Raw genomic sequence first — 21,437 nt, forward strand, 5'->3', positions numbered from 1 at the left:
AGACTAAGGGGCACTGCTGGGAGAACTGGGAACACTTGAGTGGGCTCTGGGGATGAGACGACAATGCTGCATGGCGTCCCCTTCATGATGACAGATGGCTGTACTGTCATCACTCAGGCCTGTCCTGGTCTTTACTAAACACTGCCCAGTCTTTGTAAGCATAAACATAAGCACTAAGGCGTAACAGGGATATCTGCAACTTGCTATAGAACAGTTGAGGAAAACAAAAGCAACCACCAGTCAAGCAAACAGACACTGAGAGGAAAAAGCAAACATACTAACCAATACGTCAAAAACCAAGGAATCTATGTGAAGAATAAATAAAAATTCTTTGTACTACTTTTTGAAATTTTATTCTAAGTTATAAAGTTTTTCAAAATTAACAATTAAAAAGCAAACTGCTGAGGATGTAAGCTGTAGAGTACTTGCTGAGCATGCACAGGACCTGAGATCAATTGCCTACAATGGTTAATAGATGATATGGTCCAGTGGGTAAAGGAGCACGAGCCATGACTGACAACCTGACTTCAACCCACAGGGCCCACATGGTGGAAAGAAAGAACTGACCGTGGAAAGCTGTTCCATCAACTATGAAAGGAAAGGACGTGGGGAGACATGAGGAAGGTAATTACTGAAGAGATGTCTAGGGAATGGGGTAAGGAAAAAGAATTAACAGGAAAGGAAAGAAAGAAAACAACTGGGAATAGGTGTTGATACACACACACACACACACACACACACACTAAAATGGAGAATAGAGTCTGGCTAGTCTGTGCTACATAGCAAGCTGGAAGTGGCCTAAACGGTGACAGTCTTTACTAAAGTAGAGTTGCACATAGTGTCTGTAATAACCAAGTGTCACAATAGCTCTTTGAAGCAATGTTCAATTTTTAGTTGAGTTCTACCATTTTCCAAATGCCACTTATTAATAAATAAAAAAAAAAAATCAAGATTCCTGCAAGAGACTTGCACTCTAAGTAGAGTTAAACCTACCAAGAAACCTCTGAGTTATAGATAGAGGTGGAGATGTTTAAGGTATGCCGTAAGGTTGACGAGATCCCTGAAGCTGGCATGGCAGACAGAGAGAACCAACTCTGAAAGTTGTTTTAGAGCTTCTGTTGCCGTGATAAATCACCGTGACCAAAAACAACATGGGGAGGAAGGGGTTCATTTCGCCTTAGAAATTAGACGTCCATCATCCAGGGAGGTCAGGCAGGAACTCGAGGCAGGAGCTGAGGCAGACAGAGGCCACGGGGGCTTGCTGCACCTGCTTTCTCATAGCTCAGGACCCCCAGCTCAGGGGTGGCACCACCGCAGTGGCTGGGCCCTCCCACATCAATCACTAATTAGGAAAATAGGCTTGTCCCCAGGCCTGTCTTATGGAGGCATTTTCTCAATTGAGAGTCTCTCTTCCCAAATTACCCTAGCCTGTGACACATTGACAGAATACCAGCCAGCACAGAAGCCTTCTGACCTCCATGTGTGCACATGACACAGGAGCAGGCACATGCACACGCACATACACTAAATGGAAAGCAAAATCTTAAAAAAAAAAAAAAAAAAAAAAAAAAGAGTATAGATCTGTGGGCAAAGGTACTTGCTTCCAAGTCTGACAGCCTGAGTTTAATCCCTGAGCCCCACATCATGGTGGAAAGGGAGAACCAACTCCCACAAATTGTCCTCTGACCTCTATCCCTGTACTATGGATCATTCATATCAAATGCACACAAAGCAAATAAAGACTTAAAAGCATGGCTTAAAGCCAGGTGTGATGGCGCATACTTCTAATCCCAGCACATTATACAGAGAAACCTTGTCTAGAAAAAAAAACAAAAAACCAAAACAAGTACGGCTTAAATAAGTGGTAGATGATGGATCTACTCTTGGATAACTGAGTGATCTGTGCACATAGATCAGAACCCAATTTCCTTAGCATTTACCTCAGAAACTATAGCAAGTTTAGTAGGTCAACTGTGAAAATAAAGAGAGCTAAGGAAGCTGGGCGTGGTGGCGCACGCCTTTAATCCCAGCACTCAGGAGGCAGAGGCAGGTAGATCGCAGTGAGTTTGAGGCCAGTCTGGTCTACAAAGCGAGTCCAGGACAGCTAAGGCTACAAAGAAAAACCCTGTGTCGAAAAACCAAAAACCAAAAACAACAAAAAAAAAAGAGAGCGAGCTAAGGAAGATGTGGATACACAAATTAAATCTCGATGAAGTAATTGTGTCTCACAAATAAGAGCGAAGCACGTTCTCTCTTTCCCAGCTAGCTTACAAACCACACGCTGGAAAACAGAGTGGACGCTTCTTTCTTCTCGTCCCTTATGCACGTGGGTCGTTCTGGTTTCTTACCCCTGTGAAGACTCCGTAAGACTGGGGGAAGCAGAGGTGAGCAGCAGGGCTGGCTTTGCTCCGCAGCTCCTTTATTTCCTCCTGGGACTCATGCAGCATTCCCAGGCACTCCATGTTTCTGTCCTGTAACTCGTGAAGCTGAAGAGAAAGTAATACACTTGGTTACCCTAGACTACCCTGGTTAACCGTGAACCCCGGGGGGTATGGAGTTTTGACGGGGTATTAATTTTATTCAGGGCCCAGCAGTCTGTATAAATATCACTTCAAAACACAGACTCTGAAGCAAACTCAGTCAGGGCGTCTTCATGCTGAGCCGCCAGGATCTGAGATGTCCGGGCAAGTGCGGCTGGGGACAACCTAGGCTGTCAATTCAATTTAGTAGCTGATGGCCACGCCCAAGGCACCCGGGGCGGGAACGTAAAAAACGCTCTCCAGTCAGGCTGAGCACAATAGTACATCTTCTCATGAACATCACCTTGAAGTCTTTAAGGGACAAGGTCAAGAGTCTGGAAAATGATTCATTTAGTATCAGGGTATCCCAACAACCTAACCCCCTCCCCAGTCTGACAAATGGATACACTGCAGAGTCCATTTTCACTGAAATCATTTCTCCATGTGTAGCATGTATCCAATTCTTCAGGATCACCAGGGTTGGGGGATCTTATTTAAAATGTGCATTACCCTGCCTCCCATTTGAGACACTTGGCAGAGGCCCCCTTTTCTCTTTTCCATGTGTTGCAAAGCCATCCTGAATGAGGAAGACCTGGAAGCCATGGGACACGTGACCCACATTCACCACTGCATCAGCAAACATCAGAAACACCAAGCACTGGGGAGGGGGCAGTGTGTGTGTGTGTGTGTGTGTGTGTGTGTGTGTGTGTGTGTGTGTGTGTGTGTGTGTGTGTGTGTGTGTATGGGTGTGGGTGCATGCCTCACCACACCATCAACTTCCACAAACATCATATGGCGACCCTGGGAAAGCTGGTGTGAGATGTTCCTGCTGAAAGAGGAACCGGAGCTGCTGCCCAGCTGTCAACTGCGGTAACTGTGGACACTAGTCAGTGAGCAGACGCGGGTGAATGCTGCCCAAGCACATCTGGAGATGCTCTCACCATCAGTGCGGTGTGATGGGGCTACAACAAAGCTCTGGGGAGGGAAAGCTCCTTAAGCAGCCTGCCTGTGAAAGCTAAATGCTTCAGCAGAAGGGCTGTGGCGATTAAGCTGCTGGGGGCCCCTGTGTCCACATAGGGAGGTTCATTAAATGCTAACAAATCCTCTTAAAATAGAATGTGCATTCGAAACTGAGGTGGATCACACCCAGAACTGGGAGCCAAGGTAAGAGGTTCTTAAGGTGGAGGGTAGCCTGTGCTACATAGAGTTTCATACTAGCCTTAGGCCACAGAGAAAACTGTGTTTCAAAGTTAAAAAGGTAAGTAAATAAAGTAAAAATGTACATGCAGCTCTCACTTGATTAGCTGAGTATAAACCCAGGTTGGTACCTAGGGATCTATTTCAAACTCACTGTTCCCAGTGATTACTGTGAATGCTGGACTGCCACTAAGTTAAATCTAGTATGTAAGTACATGACAGAACAGAAGAGATTTTTGCTATTTTGCTTCCATCCATACAAAAATACTTCCTATCAGGAATCATCTTACTGGGCTAGTTAACATATATTGATAAAAAGGCCCTACATTGAATGGAAGACCCAGATATTAATCAACATAGCTATAGAAGAAAATAAAAAACAACCACAAAAATCCCAGATTCTTTGACAAAAACGGTGCTGGGAAAGCTGGGTGTGCACACGTGGAAGACTGAAACAGACCCTTATCTCTCACCATGCACAGAAATCAACTCCAAAGCATAAGACCCGAGATTCTGAGACTGTTAAAGGGGAAAGTAGAGAAGAGACTTCTAGGCGCAGGCACAGGCAAGGACTCCTGGGACAGGTGCCCAGTCACTCTCAGGAGATCAACAGATGGGACCTCGTGTGAGCAAAAGGCTTCTGCACAGCACGGGAAGCCGGTACTGTGTGAGGAGACAGCCACAGATTGGGAGAAGACTCTCGCCAGGTCGGATCTAACAGAGCATTAACGTCTACAGAGCACAATTGAACCTGGACAAGAAACCAAGCCACCCATCAATAAAGGACCTGAGGAAATGGAACAGTTGTTAAAATATGAAATGCAAATAGGCAATACACACATGAAAACTGTTCAGTCTCACGAGCCACCAAAGAAACGCAAGTTAAAGCAATATTGAGATTCCACCTTACCCTATGGTAGCCATAGGCAAGCAAGTGACAGACGCTGGAGAGGATGTGGACAAAGGTGAACCCTTCAACAGTGATGGCGGGAATGTAAGCCAGTCCATCCACTATGAAAATCAACATGGAGGCTCCTCAAAAGACCCCAGGCAGACCTTCCACATGACCCCGCTGTCAACCCTATGCATTAGCCAGCAGACCCCAAGCCGGCATATCACAGATACTTGCTTCCCAGTGTTTCCTGCAACACTATGCACGACAGAGACATTATGGACTGAACCTAAGTGTCTAAACAGATGCAGGCAAAGAGGACATGGGTGTGCCGATGACATTCATTTTGGCCACGAGTTCGTACAAAGGCACGTCACGTGCAGAAGAACACATACAACTGGAGGCAGTCGTACTGAGGGACAAACCTGTTTCTCTTGTTTTTGTTTGTTTAATCTTACATAGCTACATAAAATCATGCTCATTTATGTGACGAAAAAGTAAAGGTAAAACTATTTAGAGGGGCAAAGGGGACTCAGAAAGTGGGGAATGACAGTGGGGGTATGAGTGGTAATATGCTTGACATATGATATATACTATAAGAAAAAAATTAAACTTCTAGTTTCTTAAAGAAAGTCAAGGTTTTCTCTTACTTGGGAGGAAGGCTGTGATTAGCCTTGGAGCAAGACTTTTCCAAAGCTTTATTTCTTAGGTCTCATTAATTTCACCTCAACTATGTGTTGCTGTATTGGCATTCCAAATCTGGCAGTTCTCTCTAATTCTTATGATGAAGATGGGGGAAATGCCTTCTCCCCCTCCTGCACGACGAAGGTAAGGAAGTGCTCGTTACCTCCATGGTCAGCTGGCGCTGGGCGTCTTTGGAAGCCTGCAGGTGAAGTCTCAGTTCTTCCTTCTCGATCACGTGCTAACAACATACAAGAGGGGCACATGAGGCACTCACACGGGCAGTGTAACTCCTCCTTCCCTTCAGAGACACACCAAGAGTGCCTGTCTGGGTGCAGTTTTAGCCTAAAGCAGTGAACCTATCAGAAGTCAGCTAAGAGTAATAATGTAAGGAGGACGCAAAATACATGTCTTCAGAGGGTCTGGACATCACGACCTTCTCAGGACAATCTGATACATTTGCAAAAATAAACAGTGCCTTGGGAGTTATTTATGGTACCCTGGCAGAGGAGTGAAACCGAGACAACAAAGCAAACCATTTAAAAGGGGTAGAGAGCCGGGCGTGGTGGCGCACGCCTTTAATCCCAGCACTCGGGAGGCAGAGGCAGGCGGATCGCTGTGAGTTCGAGGCCAGCCTGGTCTACAAAGTGAGTCCAGGATGGCCAAGGCTACACAGAGAAACCCTGTCTCGAAAAAAACAAAAACAAAAAAAACCCAAACAAACAAACAAAAAAAAAGGGGTAGAGGCCGGTTTACTCTGCTCGGTGTGTAGCATTGGCAGGATGCAGTGCGCCAGGTCACCACTTAACCCTGGGCTGAGCGGGCGAATGACTCACCTCTTTCAGTTTGTGCTGAAGGTCTACAATCTGAGACAACAGGGAAGAGATCTCTTCCTGGTATCGAATCAGCTCGTCGCTCTTGCCAGACAGTTCTTCAGTCATTCTGGACATCTGCGCATTGGTTTCACCTGGGAGCAAAGCAAACGTTTAGAGCGAGTCCCTTCTGGATCTCTGCCGTGCTGCTGATCTAGGCATCATCCCATTCTGAGACCCACACTACACCGAACTGCTGTGACATTAGGTCTCTGTCAGCATAAAAGGCTATGCATATTTACAGAGTGATTAAACAATGTCTTTCCATGATTTCAACATTTCTTTAAGATTTATTCATGTATTATATATACAGTGTTCTGCCTGTACACCTGCACACCAGATCTCATTATAGATGGCTGTGAGCCACCATGTGGTTGCTGGGAATTGAACTCAGGACCTTTGGAAGAGCAGCCAGTGCTCTTACCCTTTGAGCTATATCTCTCTAGGCCTCAACATTTCTTTTAGCTCACATTCCTGGCAATCAAAGCATATCCCTTAATGACAGAGCTGGCACTGAGCGCCCATGGTGAGGCTGTGTGCCACCCTTTAGGCTCTGGCTCTATGCACTAGCTTTCTGACTTCCGCACAATGTGTCCACTCTCTGACTATTCCTGCAAACAAAGTGAGAATTCTGGTTCTCTTTTTCTCTAAGATGCTACAGCTTATTTATAGGAAGTCAGGTCTTTATCTAGTGATGATGGTAGCCTGAGCAGATAAGTACCTTAAAAACCCCTATGTGTCTTAATTAGGGGTGTGAGCACAACGTGCTATTCTGATTGTCAGTAACTGTTATGGCTTGATCCTCAACGATTGGTTGAGGAACTTGGTCTCTGGCCAAGCTTGGTGTCCAATGTGGTGGTGCTGAGGTCACGGGAGGCTTGAAAGTAGAGCTTAGCAGGAGCAATTCAGATCACTGGGTACTGCCTTCGGGAAGGATCAACACTGGGCTCTCTGAGAGGGCTAGTGCCCTAAGCAGCAAGCTGTTAAACAAGACTATCTCCCGTGGCTGGCTCCTTCTCCATATGGCTAATTCCCTTTCTGTTTCTCCATCATGTTAGCCACTAGGGGCCCTCAGCAGAATGCAGCTCTATGGCACAGAATGGTGAGCCAGCTTAGCTGTTGGACTCTAGGTAGCCCAGGTGCAGGTGTTCTGTTCTACTGACACAACAGCAGACTAAGACAGCATCCACTGGAAACCGGTTCTGTGGACGCCAGTGGCCTGGTGTCTGAGCTGGAGATAGCCCACCCGCAGAGCAGAGTGTGTCGCTGCTTACGAAGTTCTTTGACGCAGTCACTGACGAGCTGCTGCTCCTTCTCTTCATAGGTAAAGGTTTCTGTCTTGATGTGACAAGCCTTCAAGGGGGGAGGGGGAGAGACAACAACCAAGGTGACAACATTTCCTAATGAATTTGCAGTAAACGCTACAAAAAGCTTTGCCATTTGGAGAATAAAGCCCATTACTTATAAAGGAAGCAAAGCTATCCCATTGAGTTTAATCTCTCATTGCAATAGAATAGAAAAAGTATGACAGACAAAGACATCCCTCACTCCTTGCCGGGCCTCTGCACGCGCCTGCCCACACACTCCATCCGTTTAATGCACCTCCAGCCTCGGCTGAGATGGCCACCTGCTTGACTCACACCACTTTACAACCAAAGGAATTTATAATTTTCTGACATAATTCTTCTCAGTCAGTTTCGGTTAACTACACAAGATGAACACACTTGCTGCTGCCATCTGCTCTGAGCTGTTCTCAGCAAGCCCTAGGTGACAGTGGAAGGCACAGCGGGGACTGGGATGCTAAGCTGCATTTCACCGCCATGGTACCCAGACCTGACCAGACCGGGTTAGAGGGAAGGAAAGGGAGACGGACCTTGGATCTGAGGGCCATGTTCTCTTCTTCCAGCTCCCTGAGCTTTTCGTGCAGCATGTCCAGCTGCAGCAAGCCCTGGGATAAGCTGAAGGACTCATTGAACCGCAGCGGCGTGGAGCAGCTGGAGTCAGTTTCACTCTCCTCGGAAGCAATGGAGACGATTCGAAGCAGCTCGTCTTTCTTGGATAGCTCGTGTTGCAGCTGATTAACCTGCACACAGTGTGAGCAGAGCATCCTACACTGTTCACCTGCGACGTGCCATCCCATCCACGGAAGCTGCTTTCCCCCACGGAAGCCTCCCACCGCATCAGCCTCTAGACAAGTGTATGCAGACTACTGAACATACATATCGTCTCCCAAGCTACCCATTTAGGCAGTCAACAAACACAGCCTTTCCTAGAGCACACATGAAGAGAGCCAGTTTTCATACTCTGCAAAACAGTAATATAAAAATCTTCAAAAATTTTCAACAGATCCACTTTAAAACTCATCCTCATGGCTTGTAATTTTTGGTCACCTAACTGGGGAGAATAGAGACCCTTAAACAAACTAGACATTAAACCACTGACCTATCCCTACAGGCCCCTATCTTTTCCTCTATTTTTATTTATTTATTTTATTTTTTGAGACAGTATTTCTCTGTGTAGCCTTGCCTGTCCTGGACTCACTTTGTAAACCAGGCTGGCCTCGAACTCACAGAGAACTACCTGCCTCTGCCTCCCTGAATGCTGGGATTATAGGCTTGTGCCACTGTGCCCAGCTTTTCTTCTATTTTTAAATTTTATTTTATATTTTAATTTTCGAGGTATAGTTTCTTGACAACTTGTCCAGGCTGGCCCTGAACTTGTAGTGCTCCTGTCTCAGCCTTCAGAGTAGCTCTGATTACAAGCCTGTGCCACCAAGCTCAATGATGACTGGTATTTTTAAGCTGCCTCTAACTCTGCAAGTCTTCCCAGCATGGAAGACCACATTTCTAGGAAATAAATATTTTCAACACAAAGGACCAAATGTATTCATAAATTACAAACAAAATCAGATTAAAAAACCAAATTATTTCTGGGCATGGTAGTGCATGCTTTTAATACCAGTACTGGGGAGGCAGAGTTAGGTGAATCTCTGTGAGTTCAAGGCCAGCCAGATCCACATAGCAAGTTTCAGGCCAGTTAGAGCTACATGGTAAGACTTTGTCTCTTGAAAAAAAAAAAAATTAAGAAAACTTGAAATTTAACTATTCAATGAGTTAAAATAAGTACTTTATAAAGTACTTACTACACTTACTGATGTAGGATATACATTTGTTTTGGTTTCTGAGTAAGGTGCATTTGGGTATCTTGACACCAAAGGCTGTCAAATAAAAAGCCCACTAACTATTTTGGAGTTGTTGGTCAATGGGGTCCTGTAAGCCCTCAAATACTTTGGGCTGTAGCCATTGCTCTTAACCACCCTCCAAAACCTGATGGTAAGACCCTGTTGCTGAGGATACTACACTACATACTTGAGTCATCAAACCCAAAGAAATCAAGTTGGTATTCACTTGGAAATGTAATCCCTATTGGCTAGTTTTCACAGTAATGGCAGGTGCTATACACACTACTGGGGCCCAAAAATAATCATCCTTTTACACAGCTGAGGATCCTGACATCTACAACAAAAACCAGCTTAACAAGATATGCCCATTGCTGCAATAGTGGCACAAATGTCACAGGAATAAACAACCACTTTCTGATTAGATTTAAAGCTTGTTCCACAAGATATAACTCATACTTGACAGCATTAATTTAGGGTCAAGAACTAATGCTTAGGTAGGTCATAGGCCCTGGGGAGGACCTACGAATATTATTCTGCTAAACAGATATAGTACTACACTACCTCCTAATGACCTAGTGGTATACTTTCACCAGAAAAGTTTCATTTTGCAGTATATGGAAATACATAAAGTCAGTAGGGACTGGTGTCATTTACCTACTGTCAATATTTCAGGAATATTCAAGGAAATACATTTCTCCACTGAGTAAGACCCCATTACTATTCTTCCCATTCCAAAACAAGGCCAAAGGTTTACTTGATCGAAGGCTTGTCCCAGCTGCTCCTCCAGGGCTTCATTCTGCTCAGACAAGACATGGTTCCGCTTTAGGAGAGCTTGCCCAATCCGGGCAGCTAGCTCGAGATCTCGGTCCCTCTGTAAAGCAACAAATACAGATTTTCTTTGAGTATAAAAAAAGCAGATGGCAGATAAGAAATTCTGAAGTGGACTTTGCTAATGTTCAGAGACAATCTCCTGTAAAACAGAGATTCATGTTACGACCTTACTAAATGAATGCACACGGGGCCAGGCACACTGAGTAAATCTTAGTCAAATGGGCCACTATGTGGTGATGAAGACAAGAGGTCACCTCTTGGTACCAGATAAGGTTTCACTGAGATCCCATGCACTGTGGCCTACCAATCTAACTCTGTAGGCAAGAAGCTAGAAAACTAGCATGAGTTTTAGAGACAGGAGCGTGCTGGGCGTGGCTCAATAGAAAGAGTGTGTTCCCCTCGCCCCAGCCCCAAGACAGGGTCTCTCTGTGTAGCCTTGGCTGTCCTGGACTCCCTTTGTAGACCAGGATGGCCTGAAACTCCCAGCAATCTGCCTGCCCCTGCCTCCCTGAGTGGTGGGATTAGAGGCGTGCATCACTGTGCTCGGCCTGAAGAGCATGCTTTTGATGTTTGGGGCCTTGGGTCAATCTCCAGTACCACCCCCCCCCCACACACACACAAAGGAAAATTAAAGTGGATAGAGCGCGTATAGTAACCAGGGCAGCAGAGCCAGCCAACGTCTGTTGACTATTTCAAGCATGGCAATGGCATGGACGAGGTGTTGAGGATATGGGTCAGGTAAGTTATACTGAAACAGCTCCATTCAGGGGAGACTGCATATGCATTCAGAATCAGGAGCTTAGAGGAAGCCATGGCCTTAGAGCCCAGTTCAGAACTAGAGGAAGAATGACAGAATTAGGGACTGGAATTTATGAAGTTACAGGATTCTACCTTGAGCATGGAGAAGGAAGTCTGAGAAGCTGGTGGTTATAAGCAAAGCATGTGGGGACCCCATTCAGTGATAATGAAGGCCTTATTTGTAGAATGAAAAATTGTTAATATACTTTTAGTTGCCTTCTATGTGAATATGAGTTCTGTTTATATTAATACTAGATGAATAAAATAAGCTTTTCTCTAACACATGAAAACTGATCAATTGTGCCCACACTTCAGGGCAATTTACCTTACTTTAACATAAGCTAAGTGACATATATGGAAAGCATTCTGAGGGTAGACAGGTATGTCAGAGAGGAAGGCTTCCATAAGATCAACTGAAACTGAGCTATAGGAGAGAGCATTGCTGCATGCCAGCTGGAAAAGATATGGTATGTATGGTAAAACTTCCACATGGGGCTGGAGAAAGGCTCAGTGGTTAAGAACACTGGCTGTTCTTGCAGAGGACCCAAGTTTGGTTTCCAGCACATATGTGGTAGCTAACAACCATCTGTAATTCCAGTTCCAGAGGACACCCTCTTCTGACCTCTGCAGGCACTGCGCGCGCGCACACACACACACACACACACACACACACACACAATCAGGCAAAAATCAACAACAACAACAACAAACCCCTAAACCCATACATATTAAAAAAAAACCTTAAAACTTCCAGAGGCAAATAAATGAAGGCTCAAATAATGGCCCAAGCTGGAAGTAAATTGAGGAGATACCCCAAACTGCAGGTGTTGATTGAAATATAGTTGCTTAAAAAAAAAAAAAAAAAAATTATTTATTATTATCTGCATGTACACCTGCAGGCCAGAAGAGGGCACCAGATCGCATTATAGATGGTTGTGAGCCACCATGTGGTTGCTGGGAATTGAACTCGGGACCTTTGGAAGAGCAGTCAGTGTTCTTAACTTCTGAGCCATCTCTCCAGCCCCTATAGCTGTTTTTTTAACGGGCAACTTGGCCTAGAGTGATTAACAGCAGGGACAACTTAAAGGTGACTTTTTCAGGGCTGGAAATATGGCTCACTGATTAAGGGTTTGTACTGCCCTTGCAAAGGATCCAAATCCCAGTTCCAAGCACTCCCATTAGGCAGCTCTCAGCTCCCATGGCTCCAGCTTCCAGGGACCCAGTGCCTTCTGGGCTCTGAGGGCACTGACTCAAGAGGCCCTCCCACCCCAATTAAAAGTAAAGCTTTTTAAAACAATTACTTCTTCCAAAGACAGGGAGGCCAGGCAGCATTATGTCCACCCAGAGCTGCAGGACCCCTGCCACTCAGCATGCCACCTGGCACCTCATTTGCTCAGCTGCAACAGTCAACGCCCAATAGCCCACAGCTCAGGCTGGGGGTCACGTCTCATTCTAAACATTTTAGGTTTTCATAGGAAGAAAGAAAAGATGCATGCCTACCTCTGCCAGGAGGTGTGTAACCATGTCAATGTCATTGTAGGTTTTGGTCATCTGCTCCACTCTGTCTGTGCCTAGAACTAAGACAGTTAAAACAACTCTTTATAAGCTTTAAACACATCAGAAAACCTAAATTACCCATCCAAATCCAAAGGACCAATAAGCCCTACACGTTTTACAGAAGTCATTGAGAAGAATAAAAATACACGTGAAAACAGTAAAAGAACAAGTGTTCATGAACGTAGCCCCCAAAGATACATCAACCATCACAAAAAAGTGCACACTTACAGTAAACTGAGAAAGTATCAAGTGGCCATAGGCAATTAAGTCACGGCTACTTCTTTTGGCGCCGGGGAGGAAAATTTGGGCGCTCACGGTTGAGGGTGCACTCAGTGAGGACGTTAACTGCTTTATGTTTTCATGAATTAAAGCTGCTGAGGCCTATGCTGCTATCACAGGACTGAGCTACAAAGTCCTCACCACTTAAAACTCAAGAAACAAAGAGAAAGGCGAATAGGAAATAGTTTTCCTTATAAAAATTCCCAGAAAATATCAACAATCAATAAAAGAAACACTAAATGGACTCAGTATGGTATAGATACACATATGTATATATAAATGTAATATAAATATAACAAGGTAAAATTATAACAATGTAAAGCTAAATTATATTATACGTAAGCTAAAGTATGTTAGCATAGAAATGTTACAAAAATTACAGACTATGAGGTCATGAACTTGAGGGGGTATAGGAGTTGAAGGAGGCTAGAGGGAGGGGTGGAAATAATGTAAATCATTTAATATTTTTTAATAAAAAAGACAATTTAGAGAGCCTTAACTTAACTTACTTCAGCTATTTAAAATATTAAGGGCAGAAATACATCTTTATTTGTATTTCAAGTTTAAACAATACTTATACCAACACACACTCCCCCCCCCCACTACACACACACACACACACACACACACACACACACACACACACTCTCTCTCTCTCTCACACACACACACACACACACACACACACACTCTCTCTCTCTCTCTCACACACACACACACACACACACACACACACACTCTCTCTCTCTCACACACACACACACACACACACACACACACACACACACACACACACTCTCTCTCTCTCTCTCTCTCACACACACACACACACACACACACACACACACTTCGGAGCAGGTTAATAATTGCTAGAAAATAAGCATTCCAAACGAAACAAGTCACCATCGTCTAACACCAGTCTGTCATTAAATGCCTGGAAAACGAGATGCCTCGGCTGGCTAAGGCCTGCTGCCAAGCCTGTGACCTCAGTTTGACCCCTGGAGCCCCTTGGTGGAAGGAGGGAACCAGTTCTCACAAGCTGTCCCCTGACTTCCTCCATCCGTGCATTATGGTACAAGTGCCCCCTACCATAAACATACAAACAAACAAATGTAATTAAAAACAAAAACAAACCTAAAGTGCTCGCTCACTGGGAAAATGTAATTTTGATGTAATATCCTAAGCAAGTCAAATGATAGGACTTTCACAAACATATCAATGCTGAGCTTAGAGACTTTTATTACATATTTTGGCAGCTACTGTGTACATAAAAAACATTTTTTTATACTGAATAATAGTAAAACAAGTTTTAAAAACTCAAGAAGAAAAACCAAACTAAAATAAAATGGAAATAGGGCTCTGTATTTGGGGCAAATTTGGCTCGGGCCTTCCACTGTAGGGCCACTAAGGAGAAATGAGGACCACTGTGTAATTCACATGTGCTTCTCCTTGGCGTGACTGAACGTACACAGGAGCATGCCCGTAGTCCCCAGCACTCAGGCGGTGGAGGCAGCATGGGCGATCGGTTCAAGCCAGATGTACACGAGTTCAAGGCAGCCCAGGCTACGTAACAGCTTGTCTTTCAAAATAAAATACAACAAGCTCATGCAGCTAAGGGCTATGCTCTTTAAGGGGTGGTGTGCTTCCGTGACTGTGTTTAATAAGGAAAGGTAGGAACCAAAAAGCCATCACACAAGATACCAAAGTACTGGGATAATAAATGCTGGCAGACAAAATACCAATATACAATTACAAGTAATTGCATTACTTTCTTTTTTGGTTTTTCAAGAAAGGGTTTCTCTGTGTAGCCTTGACTGTCCTAGATTCGCTTTGTAGACCAGGCTGGCCTCGAACTCACAACGATCCGCCTGCTGCTGGGATTCAAGGCATGTTGCACTACTTTTAAAACAGTTCTGTTCTCTCCCCACCCTGAGGAAAATGTCAAGTAAAAGACAAAAGAAGTGTAAACTGTTTGCAAAGCTCAGTCAAAAGCATGGCACCAGGTCTCTCAGATCTAACAACTGTAATCTCTCCCTGTCCGATCAGGTAAACACTGAACAATGGCTACTAAATGCTAAGCGTTTTAAAAGGCAATACTAAAACACCCCTGACCTTTATTTCCAGGTACAGACTCTGGCTAGGTTAAAAACAAACAAAGAAACAAAGGCAACTCACTCATGTATCGGAAGGTCTCTTCAGCAAGGACTGGAGAGAGGGTCTCGGCCGCATCCTGCTGCTGGTGTGATGACTGTGACCAGTCTTGGTTTTCATAGAGAAAGAGAGAATCTACCCTTAGCTTGTACTGTGGCAGCTGTTCTTCTAGCAGGTTCACCAGTTCGACTTCAGGGAGATCTTCATTGGAGCAGACATCTAAGAAGGAGAGTCCCCACAGTGAATCTAGTGTGTTGCATTTACCAAGCTCCGGTGAAATTAGTTTTCTGAAAGTAGGAAACCAGGTCTGGAGAGATCATGGCTCAGCGCTAAGAGCTGCCCTTCCAGAGGACCCAGGCTCAGACCCTGGCACCCACACAGCAGCTCACAACTGTCTGTAAATCCAGTTCCAGGAGATCTGACACCCTCATACTTGCAGTCAAAGCACCAATGTACAGAAAATAAAATAAAGTGGGTTTTTTTTTTGTTTTTTTTTTTAGAAAAAGAAATCAGGAAAGCAAATAACTGTTAGACAAGGTAATTTCTCCCTTGATTTTAATTAATAGATTCCAGTGCCTCAGTTTGCCTTCCACATTTCTTTGAAAAGAGAACTTCTGAACTAAAAATATTACAAACTTAAATCGTATGCTGCCTAAAATATATTGCTTGGTGATTATGAGCATGTTTTCAAAATTTAAAACAAACAGAATACACTTTTTATTTCCTTCTTTTCATCTACTTTAATACTACTTAAAAGCAATCTATTTTAGCTTATAGATATTTGGGGCTGGGGAAGGGAACAAGAAGAAGCAGCAGAAAACAGTCTGTTTATAGGGATAGAAACTGTATTTTCTTTAATGATAACGTTTGGACTTTGTGGAAGGGCTTTTCAAAGTCTGGAAACGTTACACGTACTGTATTCTCGCAGCACCTACAAACAGGAAGAACACTAGCACTCATCAGGCTCTGCTAGTGGAATACACATTTTGTCATTTTTACTTTGAAGATGGGGATATGCTTAAAGCACTAAATATGTAAGAAGAAAATATAAAAATGGAGGGAAAAGTAGTTTCCACCTAAAATCCTCCCTTACCAGCCCTCGCCTTTACTATGGTACTTGGGACTGGGCACCAACTTGTACGCCAGCTCTTGCTTGAGGCCTGGCTCTCACACTGCTGTGATACCGAGGAGGCTCAGCTCTCGCCTCTGCTTCTCCATCCATAAGACTGAGGCACTTGACCTCCACGGCGGTTGAGTGAACAAAGTGACAAACCATGAAAATCACTTATTTCTTGGTACAGTGCCTGGCTCAGGTGGAGACAGTGCCTACATGTTAGCGGTCTCTTTGTATTTCTTCCTCTTGTGTGTGCGTGTCAAGCTGTGCATGTGGAGGTCAGGGAATGACGTGCGGTGCTGATCCTCACCTCATACCCTGTCTGAGGCAGGGATTGGTTTCTGCCACTGTGTAGGTGTGCCAGGCTGGATAGGCTGCAGGCTTCGGGACTTTCCTGTCTCCAGCTCTCATCTCATCTCTGAAGTACCTCATGGTGCGTGACAAGTGCTTTATCCACGGAGCCAGCACCCCAGCCCAGCTCTTTTTGTTATTGTTTTACAACCGAGCCTTTAGACCTTGTGGTGGTTATGCTAATTGTCAAATTGGCAGAATCTACAGTCACCTAGGAGACAGGCCTCAGGAAATGCGAGTGTGGGGTTGTTTTGATTACGTGAATGGAGGTGGGGAGACTCACACGCAGGCTCTCGCACATCTGACATGCCATACATACTTCTGTCCAGGGCCTAAATTCTCCAGGTGCCCACTCTCCTATTTTTCAGTCGTAATACTAGAAAGTACATGGGCTTTGGCATCAAATCTGACTCTTCCATGCATTAGTGATGGGCTATTCGTCACAAGCCTCCTCTCTCCTGAGCCCCACTCCCCACACATTTGCAAGATGAGGAGAATTGCCTAGTACGCCCGGGGTCAGACTTGGCACACAGCAGACATCCAGTGAATACTGTTGATGTCACCAGTCTCTCACACGCTGTCTCCCGACATAGCTGGGGCTTTCTTAGGTGTCTACTCCTGGCTTCATGTTTACAGATTACCCAGCATTTAGCAACTCCCAAAGTTAGTGTTTACAAACAAGAGTTATCTCTTTCAGCACAATTAAAATACCAGGGCTTAAAATGGAGGAAGTCCAGGATGTCAGAGCTGCCCTCCTACCTTCAGGAGATCTGGCGTTTCCTTTGTGGGAGTATAAAGAAACTTGCTCTAGCTGGCAAAGAAGAACCGTTTAAGAAAATAAGCTTTGAAAGAGTACATTCCTATCAGTGCAGCACAAGGCCTGCACCATCGCACATCTCCATCAGCCAGAAGAGAGGCAGCGGCCTCGTAAGCACAAGAGGAGATGTGGGCACTGAGGCCTCAGTCAGCCCTAAGGAGCTGTCTAGCCCTGGCAGAACTGCTGCCTGAGCCCTGAGAACACAGCCCCGTTTCACCATTACCAGCTCAAGTGACTGTGCACGTTCTGCTTGCTGCACACACAGCACAGATCGCTGTTCGAGCACTTGCATAAGAGAAACGGACTACAAAGTCATGCACAGCAAGGCACGCCAGGCGCTGATGGAGATGCAGAATGCAAGCAATGCCCATCATTACCGTCCCTTCCACACACTGCCTCCGTTTACATCCACAGGTTCTTTTTGGTTTCTTCAGAACTGGGCACCCAGAACTTGAGTGCCCTTAACACACTCAATTCATCCTCCACACTTTCAGCATAGGACTCTCCTATTTAAAGGCGTGAATTTCATCTCTCCAGAATACATACATATATACACCACACACACACACACACACACACACACACACACACACACACACAAACAAACAGAGCTCTACCTCACTGAATATCTGAGGCAATTAAAGTAACTCTGGGCTTGGGCTGGAGAGAGGGCTCAGAGGTTAAAAGCACTGACTGCTCTTCTAGAGGTCCTGAGTTCAATTCCCAGCATCCACATGGTGGCTCATAACCATCTATAATGTGATCTGATGCCCTCTTCTGGCCTGCAGGTGTACATGCAGACAGAACACTGTATACATTAAAAAAAAAAAAAAAAAAAAAAAATCCTGGGCTGGAGAGACAGCTCAGAGGTTAAGAGCACTGACTGCTCTTCCAGAGGTCCTAAGTTCAATTCCCAGTAACCACATGGTGACTCACAACCATCTATAACGTGATCTGGTGCCCTCTTCTGTCATGTAGGCACACATGCAGGCAGAAGATTGTATACATAATACACAAATAAATAAACAAACAAATATTTAAAAAGAAAGAAACCTGAAGTATGGACCAATCTAACAAAGATGAAACATGATCCTAAAACAAGACCTTTATCAACAAATGATTCCTCAAAACAAAACTGAGCTCTCGACAGAAATATCACATATCTAGAATACATCAGGAGCTCATGGCTCAACATTTAAACATTTAGTCATTTGATTTTTGCATGAATAACATTAATCTAGAAATGGTCGATCACTGCACATGATCAGCTGCTCCATGGCATTAGTCACCAAGGGAATTAAGGAAGACCCCAAGAGGCTGCAGAGCCCACTACAGGAACAGCTCACAGCCATGGGCTGGCCTCCCAGGTGCTCATGGTGTGCGGGCAGCAGTTGGCACAGCAGAGCCTGCAGCCTCTGCTGGTCTTAAGGACAAGTTTTATCAGAGCACAATCACACTCATTCTTTCATAGTTACTCTATGGCTGTGGTCACAGCAAAGAAGGTTAGTTCCAACTTATTGGCATAAAAATAATTTTAAAAGCACAAATAAAAAAATCTTGCTGGGCGTGGTAGTGCATGCCTTTAAGGGAGGCAGAGAGGCAGGCAGATCTCTGTGAGTTTGAGGTCAGTCTGGTCTACAAAGTGAGTTCCAGGACAGGCAGGGTACACAGAGAAACCCTGTCTCGGGGGGTGGGGGGGGGGAGGCAAAATGAACAAACAAACAAACAAAAAAAGAAAAAGAAAAATCTGAAAATGCACCTTGCCACCAAAAGGACAAACTCAATTCATCTCACGTTCTAGTGCAAGCAAGTTTTGTCCACAGACGGGCAGAGCGGGCTGAGAGGAGCCCGCAGCTGGAGGCGAGGGCTGGAGATCTCTGGATGTGAGAGAGCTGGACGGCATGCTATACAGCTCTGGAGCTCGACTGAACCAGTCACATATTTGTCAACACTCAAGCAGTGTATGTCAAATGGGTGACACTTTCTCTAGCCTAGTAAACACGGGATAATACAGCTGAATGAAAAGCAGCCTTGGCTTCTCTTTGGACTTGGGCTTTTAGAAAAGCAGGACCACAAACGGACCGGTTCTGAGGAAATACATCAATACATTAATGTATCCTTAGCAAATTTAAGTCTTAACAAGTGAGGTGATCTAGAAAAGGCTACACAGGCCAGGCGTTGCGAGCTACTGACTTATTCCCATGTCGATGACGATGATGTGTGTGTGGTGTGTGTGTGCGTGAGTGCTGGCACACGCGTGTCACACAGGTATGTGAGGGAATGCTCAGGAGTGGGCTCTTGCCACTGTCCTGTTTGAGGCAGGGTCTCTCTTATTTCCACTACTAGTTGGCGCGGCTCTGCCTGTGCCCCCACCTCCTTACAGGAATGCTGGGATTACAGCTGGCTTCTGTCAGTCCAGCTTTTTTTCTTTTATGCGGGATCTGGGGGTTGACCTTGAGTTGAAAGGTTTGAGTGGCTACTGCTTTCCTCACTTAACCACCTCCCTGGCTCCATGTAGTGAGTTTTAAAACAAAAACTTTAGGGAAAATATACTTCTGAGTATTCTGAATTTGCAAAAAGGATTTTTTAAAACCTATTTTTGTCTGTTTCTGTCTTTGTGAGTGTATGTGTATGCAGATGTGTTCATGACGAGAGCAGAAGAGGACACTAGATCCTCGCTCTGCCATTCTCCTCCTGTTCTTTTGAGGCAAGGGCTGAACCAGAAACCAAGGAAGCTTCAGAGATTGCCTGTCTCTGCCCCACTCAGATGCAGTGCTGCAGGCATGTGCAGGACACCCGGCTTGTTACATGGGTGCTGAGGTCCAAACGCTGGTCCTCACGATGGCGCAGCAAGTTTCTTAACTAACAAACCAATTGCCAGCTCCTGAGGTTTTTCCTCTTTTTTTAAATTAAATTTAATTTGTTAAATTATTTATTCTTGCAGATATAACATCAAGGGCCTACAACTCTGTTTGCATACCTTCCCCAGTTCCAAGGGCCTCTTGTGTGCCAGGCACTGTGGTCCGATGCTTGTAGGTAGACAAACACATGGCACTTATACAATTCCTGCTCACAGGGGCTCAGTGAGTATTTGGGGGTTGGGCCCAGATAAAGAACTACAGAGGAGGCAGGCTCTGATAAGGCAAGAGGAGAGCGAGGGCAGACTGTTTTGGGACCACTAGGCTGCAAAGGGAGGTCACACAGGTCATACTGGGGAATGTGCATGCTGTCCCGTAGGAAATGGCACTTTAACATTATAACACTGAAACTCACCAGTGATGCTCTCCGAGTCTCTGTGATTGCTGCTCATGAGGTTTTCTTTAGCTGTTGGTGAGGTGAAAATGGCATTCTGGGATTGACTCATGCAGAATCCGTTCCTGCTTTGGCTGAAAGGGGCAGCCTTGGTATGACTCAGGGTCAAGGAAATCCATTAAGCCATCTAGTAACGAGATGGGCGTGGTCACGTGGCTGTTTTCTTAGTCGAGTGACATGTGCAGCTGCAAGCGCTCTCATGTGATTATCACCCCTTGGACAGTCATGGCCTAAAACAAAGAATAGACCAGGAGGTTAGAATTCAGCATGCTCTTGTTTTTTTTGTTGTTTTGATTTTTTGAGACAGGGTTTCTCTGTGTAGCCTTGGCCATCCTGGACTCACTTTGTAGACCAGGCTGGCCTCGAACTCACAGCGATCCACCTGCCTCTGCCTCCCGAGTGCTGGGATTAAAGGCGTGCGCCACCACACCTGGCTCAGCATGCTCTTTAATAACAGGACTCTAATTTCCTGGCATGCCTGTCTTTAAGAATGTTTTTCTAGCCGGGTGTGGTGGCGCACGCCTTTAATCCCAGCACTTGGGAGGCAGAGGCAGGCGGATCACTATGAGTTCAAGGCCAACCTGGTCTACAAGTGAGTCCAGGCCAGCCAAGGTTACACAGAGAAACTCTGTCTCGAAAAACCAAAACCAAACCAACATCGAAACAAAAGAATGTTTTTCTATGATATACACAACAACATGAGTAAATTTCAACGTAATTAAGCTGGGGAAAAAAAATCAGCTCGTCATTTATGATTCCATTCTTATAGGAATTCTAGGGGGAAAAAAAAAAAAATATATATATATATATATATATATATATGGTCCAAAAGAGCAGATCAGAAGTGACTCAGGCACAGGGGAAGAGTTTGGGGCTTCAAAGTAC

The 21,437-nt window shown here is 44.9% G+C and overlaps 1 protein-coding gene across 1 annotated transcript in view; it reads right to left on the reverse strand.

The window, feature by feature from the left end:
• Trak2 (trafficking kinesin protein 2) overlaps positions 1-20,741 on the reverse strand; it is a 30,688-nt gene extending 9,947 nt beyond the window's left edge. Inside the window, exons 1-9 of the mRNA XM_051153863.1 lie at positions 20,514-20,741; positions 14,983-15,177; positions 12,472-12,548; positions 10,097-10,213; positions 8,035-8,244; positions 7,436-7,514; positions 6,126-6,256; positions 5,456-5,530; positions 2,349-2,486 (exon numbers count right to left, since the gene is read on the reverse strand). Of these exons, the coding sequence (XP_051009820.1) occupies positions 2,349-2,486; positions 5,456-5,530; positions 6,126-6,256; positions 7,436-7,514; positions 8,035-8,244; positions 10,097-10,213; positions 12,472-12,548; positions 14,983-15,177; positions 20,514-20,604 (1,113 nt within the window). The 5' untranslated portion in view covers positions 20,605-20,741. The remainder of the gene's footprint in view (positions 1-2,348; positions 2,487-5,455; positions 5,531-6,125; positions 6,257-7,435; positions 7,515-8,034; positions 8,245-10,096; positions 10,214-12,471; positions 12,549-14,982; positions 15,178-20,513) is intronic.
• Positions 20,742-21,437: the final 696 nt, after the last annotated feature.

This window comes from Acomys russatus, chromosome 12, assembly GCF_903995435.1.
Source record: "Acomys russatus chromosome 12, mAcoRus1.1, whole genome shotgun sequence".
NCBI lineage: Eukaryota > Metazoa > Chordata > Mammalia > Rodentia > Muridae > Acomys > Acomys russatus.